The sequence below is a fragment of the Filicampus tigris genome, chromosome 13, assembly GCF_054856515.1.
Source record: "Filicampus tigris isolate MCC_2025a chromosome 13, RoL_Ftig_1.0, whole genome shotgun sequence".
Taxonomy (NCBI): Eukaryota; Metazoa; Chordata; class Actinopteri; order Syngnathiformes; family Syngnathidae; genus Filicampus; species Filicampus tigris.
In genome coordinates this window covers 24239142-24250955 of record NC_141229.1, presented here as the reverse complement: position 1 = coordinate 24250955, position 11814 = coordinate 24239142, and the positions used below count along the sequence as shown (strand labels likewise).

At 38.3% G+C, this 11814-nt stretch overlaps 1 protein-coding gene across 1 annotated transcript in view; it reads left to right on the top strand.

Moving 5' to 3' along the window:
• setd3 (SET domain containing 3, actin histidine methyltransferase) overlaps positions 1-11814 on the top strand; it is a 189018-nt gene that overhangs the window by 118245 nt on the left and 58959 nt on the right. The window contains exon 8 of the mRNA XM_086049398.1: positions 5636-5750. Within this exon, the coding sequence (XP_085905524.1) occupies positions 5636-5750 (115 nt within the window). The remainder of the gene's footprint in view (positions 1-5635; positions 5751-11814) is intronic.

Below are 11814 nucleotides of genomic sequence, written 5' to 3'. Positions count from 1 at the left end.
ATTTTTAAAAATTCAGCCCCGGTTGTGCGTTTCTTCGAGATCTACAAAAAATTGATGGTATATGTAACAGTTCAAGGCCTACAAAAAAGTCTCTTGGAGCCATGTGCTAAACCAAACAGGAAGTCGGCCATTTTGAATTAAGTTTTAAGTATGAATTTGCTCTGATTACAGTAGCTGCTGGAACTTGACCCACACGATAATTTCTTCTAAAACCCTACCAACATTTGATAAAAGTCAAAGCCTGAAGACATCTCCGAACTTATTTTTCATCGTAGTGGTAGCGCCACCTACTGACTAAAGGAAGTACATGTTTTATTCTTTGATATTTTCCTCCTCGCAGGTTAACCAGGTCGACCTCAGAATTGCTCGGAAGACTCTGTAGACCTTCCTGATGTTAAAATACGATATTTGTGATTTTTCGTAAAAAAGCTGTCGCCATGGCAACAGGCAGTTCGCAAATAAAACTATGCTGATTTTTATATTTTATATAATTTTATATAAATAAAATTCCAGCCTGTTTGACCTAGGCCTATGGAAAATTGGCAGGCATGTGTAGCACCCCGAGACGTACAAAAAAGTCCATTACAGCCATAGTCTAAAGTGTACAGGAAGGGTGCTATGAATTTTTGAATGTCCAATTTTGGACCGTTTTTGCACGTTTACAGGGTGCATACTTTTGCACCTATGTCCCAGACGATTCATCTGATTGACTTCAAACTTCGAATATATCATCTTAAGACCTGGGGACACAACTGAGTAAATATTTTTGAGTTTTCGACAAACTATATGACGGGGGCGGGGCATCAAATTTGGCGTAATTTTTTTACTTCGCCATACAGGAGAAAAACCTTAATAATTCCCCTGCACATGCTCGGAAAAATCACAAACTTTAAGTAAAGAGTCACGACCTTTAGACATCTATATGATAATATTCCATTATACATATAGCACCACCTAGTGGCGACAAAAATTGTCATTGTTTACGTTTCTATTTACTGCACGGAGCCCGTTGAACGAATCCGACTGAAATTTTGTCAGGAAAGCCTCAAGACGTTGATCTTGCTCTACGCCGAATATTGTGACTTTTCAGCAAAGGGCGTGGCTTTGACGGTGCCGCAAAATCTGATTATTCAACGTGACAATAATTACAGTTTTAACTTGACTCAGTTCATCCAAACTTTTCGAAATGTTTCATATTTGATGATAGCCAAGGACTGAAGAAATCTACAAACTTATTTTTCATTGTAGTGGTAGCGCCACCTAGTGGCTGAAGGAAATACATGTTTTTTCTTTGATGTTTTTATCCTAGCAGGTTAACCGGGTCCACCACATCTTGGCTCAGAACAGTGTTTAGGACTTCCTAATATTAAAATACGAAATACGTGATTTTTCGTGAAAAGCTGTTGCCATGTCAACACGCAGTTCGCCAAAAAAACAACACTCATTTTGAGGGTATGAACATGCTCGAAATCTCACGAAACTTTGCACATACATCAGCCCTGGCAAAATCATCAATATATTTTTATTTTTTTGTGCAGTTTGTAAAAAAAAAAAAAAAAAAAAAAAAAAAAAAAACAGGCCAAGACCTACAAAGTATCTTGGAGCCATGTGCTAAACCAAACAGAAAGTCGGCCGTTTCGAATTAAGTTTAAAGTATGAATTTGCTCTGATTACAATAGCTGCTGGAATTTGACCCAGATGATAATTTACTCTATAAAACTACTGACATTTGATAAAAGTCGAACCCTGAAGACTTGTCATGTCATCTTCCAAACCGCTTATCCCATATAGGGTCGCGGGGAGTTGCTGGAGCCTATCCCAGCCGTCAATGGGCGAAGGCAGACTACACCCTGAACTGGTCGCCAGCCAGTCGCAGGGCACACATAGACACTGTCACTGAGCGGGAATCGATCCCACGCTGCCCGCACACAACTCAGGCGTGTGTACCACTACACTATCAGCGGACCACCCTGAAGACTTCTCCGAACTTATTCTTCATCGTAGTTGTACCGCCACCTACTGGCTAAAGGAAGTACATGTTTTATTCTTTGATCTTTTTCTCCTCGCAAGTTTACCAGGTCGACCTCAGAATTGCTCCGAAGACTCTGTAGACCTTCCTGATGTTAAATTACGATATTTGTGATTTTTCGTAAAAAAGCTGTCGCCATGGCAACAGGCAGTTCGCAAATAAAACTATGCCGCTTTTGACAGTCTAAACATGCACCAAATCTGACGAAACTTTGGATACACATCAGGCCTGATGAAATTATCTTTTTTTTTTTTTTTTTTTTTTTTTTTTTTTTTACATTGCAATTGTTTAAAACGTAGCTCGCTACCACCCCCTAGGAATTGTTTAAAAATTAGCCTCAGTTGTATGTTTCACCGATATCTACGAAAATTTGGTGGCATGTGTAACAGATCAAGACCTACAAAAAAGTCTCTCCAAGTCATGTGCTAAACCAAACAGGAAATCCGCCATTTTTAATTTACTTTACAATTTTACATCACATTGACTTTAAAAGCAGCTGTAATGTGACTCACATGATAATTTCCTGTCAAAATTTCACACATTTGATGAGAGTCTACACCTGAAGACATTTACGAACCAACTTTTTATTCTAGTTGGAGTGCCACCTACTGGCTAAATTAAGTACATGTTTTGTTCTTTGATGTTTTTCTGTCATGGCAGGTTAGCCCGATATCCCTCATATTTGCTCATGCACATGATATTATCTAGTAAAAATGTCCCACATTTGATGAGAGTCTTCACATGAACACATCTACGAACTAACTTTTCATCGTAGTGGCAGCGCCCACCTACTGGTAAATGAAGTACATGTTTTATTCTTTGATGTGCTTCTCATGGCAGGTTAGCCAGATCTCCTTCATATTTGCTCTGAAGAGTGTTTAGGCCTTGATAATGTTTAAACACGAAGTTTAAGAAGTTTCGCAAAAAGCTGTTGCCATGGTAAAGTCCAGTTTGCCAATACAACAATGCTGATTTTGAGAATGTAAACATGCATGAAAACTCATGGAATTTTGCAGACATCTAATTACTGCTTAATTAATCAATAATTAAATATTCAATTGTGCAATACTTAAAAGATGGCTCACTACTGCCACCTAGAAAGTTTTAAAAAAGTGGCCCTGCTGGTATGTTTGACCTACATCTACGAACATTTGGTAGAAAATGAAACAGGAAGAGACCTACAAAAAAGCCTCTTGGTGCCATATGCTAAACCTGACAGGAATTCTGCCATTTTTAATTTACTTTATAGATTGGCGTCACCTTGACTATACAAATGTTGCTGTAAATTGATCTACGTGATAAATTTGATTGTTCAATTCCGATGTGCGAGCATCCCAACGTGCCCGTACCCCAACGTTGCCAGGGCTGCGAGGGCCCTTTATAGCTGATAGCAGCTATAGTTTTATTTGTATTTATATTTCATGTTCTACACAAACCATACACACAACCAAATTGAACAGATTATTGCTCACATGAACAAAACTATGTTCTAACTAATAAATCCCATAAATCTGTCATATGTGCACATTTTTTTTCCCAACATCTCCGCCGAACAGAGCATTGTGGACTACATAGAACATGCTGCTTTTATGTACAAAAACTGAATATTATGTTTTGTTTTTTTGTTTTTTTAATATGAGGTTGTTTTTTTTAACCATATTGTGTGAGCTTTTATACAGTATTGTGAGCTTGTTATCTATCACCAACCTCTCGACATTATATAATAATATATAATTATCATATCGTGAGTTCATATCATGATATTATCGTGTCGTGACATTTGGATATTGTGACAGACCTATTCCCTTCCGCCAGTACTGGAGTACAGAGTAGAGATTAATTGCTACATTTACAGAACAATGGTGACAGGATGGTGAAAAAACCTGGCTTGCCCTTTGGTCATGGAAATTAGAAAAATGCAAATTGCTAGGCTTTTCACACCTGAGTTAGGATATTAGTCCAAAACGAATCCAGCTGTTGGGCTGCCCTTCAAATGTAAAAGGTAGAACATCCAAAGGGCTGGGCTGTAAACGTTCTAGTGTTAATCAGTACCCAAGAAGTAGTTCTCAGTTTAGAAAAGGTTGGTGACAAATTCACACATTCTTGGATCAAACTTATGGTGTGAATATTGCTGTTCAGATCCTCATAAGAGAATGCAAGTTGTGTGAAAAGTACTGAAACGTACATTTTTGGACATGTGCATTAAAGATTTTAGGTCAACTTCAATTCCCCTGTACAATTTGCAGTGGATTTTGGATTGATCCAATCTGTAATTTCACTAGAAAGCAGTATCTAATTTTTTGTCGTGTTTGTTGTATTATAACATTTGTACTTTTGTTCATAGTCTTCTGCGAACAGTTGATTGTGGTGGGCCTGCATGATATGCTTACTAGGGATGTTCCGATCAGGGTTTTATGATACTGATACCAAGCATGCATGAGTGAGATCGGTCGATTCCGATCACATGGAATATCAGTGCATTTTTCCAAGTATTTACTGTGACTGTTATTATGCAGTATTATCTGAAGAAGAAAAAAACAGCCATATTATTGCCGTAATTTTGACAAAAATCTATATATATTTTATAAAGCATGAAAAAATACAAAACCCCAAGCTCGGTCGCCTATGTATTATCGATTTTAGCTTTCACCACGCATTATCTCTCAATAGCACGTGTATTTTGTCTTTTGGAATATGCCTCGTTTCGAACATTGTCATTAAAAGCAGTACGCGAGCGAAAAAATCCCTTGTTATACTCAACATCGACACAGGACTGACATCCGAGCTCCATTTAAGTAAATGGAGTAAAGTAAGTAAAACTTAAACAGGATAATAGGCCTTCTTTTAGGAAACTTTCAATGCGACAATACACTCTCTTGTGGAGCTTGATCAGGCAGAGCTACGTCTGTGAAGTATTTGCGTCCCGGTAGCACCTAGCGAGGCTTGAAATGAGCGAGCAGACGGCGGAATCCGATGTCTTCACTGAGAATGGTTGGTCATCAAGTCCGATAAATTTCATTATTTTCCTGGTTATTTGCGTTGCCTTTTGCCTGTCGCGGTGATATGGGTTTGAGTTGGTTAGCATGGGCTGTCGTTTCATTGTTGCTGCTGTTTCCACCTATACTTTATTCAATGTGGTGAGCCTCGTAAAATCACCATAGTCTTCCAATTGCTTGTTCTTCAAATATCGGATTAAGTTGGTTGTGTTGAAACTTTTGTCTGTACTCCCTCTGCCAGGTATCTTTTCATGGCATATATTACAAGATGCAAATTCCACACAGCACACGTTAGCCTCTGTTTGTTAGTGCCGTGCGCCTCCGCAGCGTGCAGAGGAGGAGGGGGGTGGGTGGGCGCAACACGGCTGTAGGCTGCGAAGCATGAGCTGTGGGTGATCAAATTTTTTGATCGGCAATAAAAGGCTTTGATCAAATATTCCGATCACGTAATTTTTCACGAAAATCGCCCGATTATGAACGGTGCCCGATCGATCGGAGCATCCCTAATCCTTACAGTTTCAGTTTAATGCCCAGCTAAAAAAAATATTTTATATGTGCTTTAACAAATATTCACAGTTCCTTTCAGTGGAATGATTTTGATGTTTTACAGGTGGGCTGTGTCTTCAGTCATGACCCGTCAGAACGAGATCCCTAGTGAGGATGGCAGTCAAATCACACAGGCACTCATTCCGCTTTGGGACATGTGCAACCACACAAATGGAGTGGTAGGATCATAATTTTCTTACTAAATATGTAATAGATGAAGAGACAGTCAGACACAGATAGTGGGCTGTGATGTACATTGTTAACATATCAAGCTAGATATGGCATTCAAGGTATTAATAGCAAAAATGTAAACAAGTATCAGGAAAATAATCAATCACATATGGAGTTTCCATGTTCACACTATATGTATAGCTCAGGCCAACCAACCACACACCTCCTTTAAAGTTTGGTGTTGATCAACAGCTAAAGTCAACCAATGATAATCTTCTGACGAAAGGAATTTTTTTTCTTAGTTAATATGTTGTTAGAGTTTGAGTGTAAATGGGGTTACTTAAGTAATAGGTGTCAGTTATTATTTAATGGAAAGTCATAGAATACCACTGAAGTTTTCTTCTTATAATGTGAAAGGTGTCCTTAATCCTATTAAGAGAAGGAACATTCTTGGCAAAATATAAAAAGATAGGTTATACATACTATTTCTGCAAGTAACCCATTTAAATGATTCAGAATATTCGAAACTTAGAAGACAGGGATTTAATCAGGCGTTCTCAGCCTCCTACGAAAAGGGACATAGAACAGAGGTTGCTACTGTTGTTTCGGCAAAGGTAATCTACAGACAAGGAAGGGAGATATAATATGGCTGTGGGTAAAATGGAGGGCTCCTTGGTGACTCTTGAATGTTTGATGTGAAATCAAAGAGGAAATCTTGCTATATTTGTCCGAAAATGATAATGAGAAAGTGTCCCCAACTATGCTGTGGGATGCAAGCAAGGCAATTTTGAGAGGGAAAATTATTGCAAAATTGGCCTTACAAAAGAAGCTCAGACGGGAAAAACCTAGAAAAAAATATTACATCAGTGAGAAAGCCAACATAAGAAAAATGCTCAATCGGATGTTGTTCAAGAAATTATGGAAATCAAAAGTCAGATAAAGGAGGTTTATGATATGGTTATTCAGAAAAAAACTCACTTTCTTAAAACAGAGTTATGAGGCGGGTAGCAAAGCGATGAGAAAATTTGCATATAATTTAAGGAAACAACAAGCAGAGAGTGTTATACTTAAAATTAAGGACCCAATTAACAAACAAATGAAACGTGACTTTAAAGATATTCAAAGTTGTTTTGAAAGATATTACAAGGACAGGGGTGCACATAACTGGTACGCAGGTATGCATGCGCTACAGAAATCACTGATGTGTACCGTCATTTGCGTCACGACGCGCATTTGCGTACCTGCCAACACTAGTGGTGCACTGCAACGAATCATCTTTGACCCGTGATCGGTAAGGATCAAGCATCACGGTTCAGGGCGGCCACAATCCGCAGAATGGTTGGTGAAGAAAACTGCACGTTCACATTAAGGCAACGTGATTAGTCTGCATTCAGCAAAGGAAGTTGAAACCTCAAGATCACGTAAGTCGCATGTACGAGAGCGTTTTTGCAAACATACTCAATGAACACACGGCTTCCGCAAAGGCTAACTTCAAAATAAAGCTTATCAAATAGTGCATTGAGTCATTGATGTCAATGCATTAGTGGACTTTTACTTTAAAGTCGGCCCACGTGGTGGCGTAACGGCTAACATGACTTCAATTTTCGACGTTAAGGCAGTTTTAACGCTTGCCACCAACACTAACGCAATGGCGTCCCGAAATCATATTCAGTCTTTAATTTAGGACGTGAACAAACCGCTGGTTAATTATGCTGTCATTGTATGATACGGTACAAGTCTCTATAAGTAGTAGCTAGCAGCTGTTATCATTAGCTGGTAGTTCAACAGCTGTTCCATGGCTGTTACTTTATTTTTTTTGTTTTTCAATATTGTTGACCAAGATTAATTTGTAATGTGCTGCCCATGTTGTGCCTTAAATAGTTTTTCGAGGTCTTTTTCATTATGAAAAAAATAAAATAAAAATCTTCTGTCTTCATTTATTTTATAAAAACACTTTTGCTCAATAAATAATTCTAAGAAAACATTCAGCTCAAAATGTCTGGCAGGATACCTTGGAATTTGTACACTGTACCACTTATAAAATAAGAATGTATCCTGCCTTATATTGCGTTATGTTCTTAAATCCTATATGGCCATATTAGACATTAGGAGTTGATTTTTTTTGTATGTGCCAAAGCGTTTTATAAAATAAATGAAGACAAAGTTCTATTTATCTATCTTTTTTTTTTTTTTCTGATCCAAAAAAACGATCCGATACGTGACTCAAAATCCGTGACCAATCCGAACCATGACTTATGTGATCCGTTGGACCACTAGTGAGTACCAAAGACAATTACTCAGGTGAGTACCCCATGAAAAAAAGTATGTGAACCCCTGGACAAGGATCCCTATTCTCAAAGGGTCCCATAAGGCGGGGGAACACCTGATTCTTTGCTGGCGTTGCTAAATCTCCCGTCGGTCTCTGGAGACCAGAATTAAATTTTAATGGCTGAGGTGACTATGGGTGAATTACAGCAGGCAATCTCTTGACGGGAGCCGAACAAATGCCCGGGCGCAGATGGTTACCCATCAGAGTGGTACAATACTTATAGTTACATTTTATCTCCACTATTATTGAGAACTTTCAATTGGATCCTAGTGAATGGAGTGATCCCCCTTCCTGGTGAGAGGCGATCATGGCTCTGATACCAAAGGAGGTAGGTCCCATTCTGTTACACATACTACCAAATTTTTGCAGATGTAGGTGAAACGTACAACCAGGCCACTTTTTTAAAACTTTCTAGGTGGCGGTAGCGAGCCATCTTTTTAAGATTGCACAGTTGAATAATTAAATATTGATGAATTTAACAGGCCTTCTTTGTGTGCAAAGTTTCATGAGTTTTCGTGCATGTTTACATTCTCAATATCAGCATAATTGTATTGGCAAACTGGGCGTTACCATGGCAACAGCTTTTTACGAAAAATCTCAAACTTCGTGTTTAAACATTATCAAGGCCTAAACACTCTTCAGAGCAAATATGAAGGGATCTGGCTAACCTGCCATGAGAAGCACATCAAAGAATAAAACATTTACTTCATTTACCAGTAGGTGGCGCTGCCACTACGATGAAAAGTTAGTTCGTAGATGTGTTCATGTGAAGACTCTCATCAAATGTGGGACATTTTTACTAGATAATATCATGTGGATCACATTACAGCTGCTTTTAAATTCAATGTGATGCCAAATTGTAAAATAAATTCAAAATGGTGGACTTCCTGTTAGGTTTATCACATGGCTCCAAGAGACTTTTTTGTAGGTCTTGACCTGTTACATATACCACCAATTTTTCGTAGGTATAAGTAAAACGTTTTTTTTTTTTATTCCAGGGGGCACGCAAGCCATTTTTAAACAATTGAGACATAAAACAAAACAAAAAGATTATTTCACCAGGCCTGATGTGTGTGCAGTTTCGTGAGATTCCATGCATGTTCAGACCGTCAAAATCAGCGTAGTTTTATTTGCCCGTTGCCATGGCGACAGCTTTTGACAAAAATATCACAAATATCATTTCATGTCAGGAAGGTCTACAGAGTCTTCCAAGCAATTCTGAGGTCGACCTGGTTAACCTGCGAGGAGAAAAAGATCCAAGAATAAAATATGTACTTCCATTATCCAGTAGGTGGTGCTACCACTATGATGAAAAATAAGTTCGGAGCTCTCTTCAGGATTCGACTTTTATCAAATGTCAGTGGTTTTTTAGAAAAAATTATCATGTGGGTCAAGTTCTAGCAGCTATTGTTATCAGAGCAAATGCATACTTTAAACTTAATTCAAAATGGCCGACTTCCTGTTTGGTTTGGTTTAGCATATAGCTCCAAGAGACTTTTTTGTAGGCCTTGAACTGTTACATATACCACCAAATTTCCGTTGATCTAGGTGAAAACTCCAACCGGGGCTGAAGTTTTAAAAATTCCTAGGGGGCGCTAGCGAGCCATTTTTTATATATTGATCATTTCGCCAGGCCTGATGTATGTGCAAAGTTTCGTGAGATTTCAAGCATGTTCAGACCCTCAAAATATGCATGTTTTTTTTGTCGAACTGGGTGTTGCCAGGGCAACAGCTTTTCACGAAAAATCACAAATTTCGTATTGTAATATTAGGAAGTCCTAAACACTCTTCCGAGCAAAGATGGTGGACCCGGTTAACCAGCTGAGATAAAAACATCAAAGAAAAAAACATGTATTTCTTTCAGCCACTAGGTGGCACTACCACTAGGGTGAAAAATAAGTTCGTAGATGTCTTCAGCCCTTGGCTATAATCAAATATGAAACATTTCGAGAAGTTTGGATGATCTGAGTCAAGTTAAAACTGTATTTATTGTCACGTTGAATAATCAGACTTTGCGGCGCCGTCAAGGCCACGCCCTTCGCCAAAAAGTCACCATATTCAGCATAGAGCAAAATCAACGTCTTGAGGCTTTTCTGACAAATTTTCAGGCGTATTCGTCTAATGGGCTCTGTGCATTAAATAGACATGTAAAAAAATGACATTTTTTGTCGCCACTAGGTGGCGGTATATATATATATATATATATATATATATATATATATATATATATATATATATATATATAATGGAATATTGTCATATCTTCACGTCCTGACTCTCTCCTGTATGGCAAAGGAAAAAAATTACGCCAAATTTGATGCTCCGCCCCCGTCATATAGTTTATCCAATATTCAAAACAATTTTCCCAGTTGTTGCCCCGGGTCTTAAGATGATTTATCCAAAGTTTGAAGTCAATTGGAATAATCCTCTGGGACATGGGTGCAAATGTATGCACCCTGTAAACGTGCAAAAATCGTCCAAAATTGGACATTCAAAAATGCATAGCTCTTTTCCTGTACACTTTAGACTATGGCTGCATTGGACTTTTTTGTACGTCTTAGGAGGCTACACGTGCCTGCCAATTTCCGTAGGCCTAGGTCAAACTAGCTGGAATTCTATTTTGTTTTCCTGCTCTACATGTCGCTACAGAGCCATTTAGTTTGAGTAATTTACGGCGACTTTAAAATATCAAATTTTTTGCCAGGCCCGATGAGACTGCAAAGTTTGGTGAGTTTTCGTGCATGTTTAGGGGGTCAAAATTGCGATTGAACGCGTAGAAAATAGAAAAAAAAAAAAAAATTCTACAGAAACAATAGGGACCTCACAGCGGTCGCTGCTCGGGCCCTAACTAGAGAATGCAATTTCTGGAGAAATTGCGTGTGAAGGCGAAGGAAGCTGAAAAGAAACTGCGGCATGCATTGGAATGAAGTTGAATAAATTTGAATGATACTGAATAAAGTTGAATGATACTGAATAAAGTTGAGTAAAGTGGAATGAAGTTGAATGAAGTTGAATAAAGTGGAATAAAGTCAAATGATGCTGAATAAATTTGAGTGATACTGAATAAAGTTGAATGATACTGAATTAAGTTGAATACAGAAGAATGAAGTTGAATGAACGCTATGAAAAATTTTGGAATGAGCAGGAATCAAACTAGCGCTGCCCACTTACAACTCGGCGTTTGTACCACTACACCATCAGGGACTTAACTGGAACGCTATAAATTTGAAATGTTGAATGTGCAAGTGGGACTGAATGGCGAATTTAATGGGATTTTTAAGGTTGAATAATTTGAATTTTTGGGAAGTATGAATTGCAGGTGTGTTGAAAAGCTGAACCAATGTGAGTTGAATGACCTAATTGAAGTTGAATGAATTCTATGAAAAGTTTTGGAATGAGCGGGAATCGAACCAGCGCTGCCCACTCACAACTCGGCGTGTGTGCAACAATACACCATCAGGCACTTAACTGGAAGGAAATAAATCTGAAATATTGACTGTGCTAGTGGGACTGAATGGCAAATTGAATGGGTTTTAAGATTGAATAATTTGAATTATTGGGAAGTATGAATTGCAGGTGTGTTGAAAATTTAACCAATGTGAGTTGAATGAAGTAGAATGAAGTTGAATGACCTCTATGAAATTTTGTGGAATGAGCGGGAATTGATCCAAAGCAGCAAATGGGGAAGTGTTGAATGTGCCATTGGAAATGAATGTGTTTTTTGGGGGTGAAAAAAGTTGAAT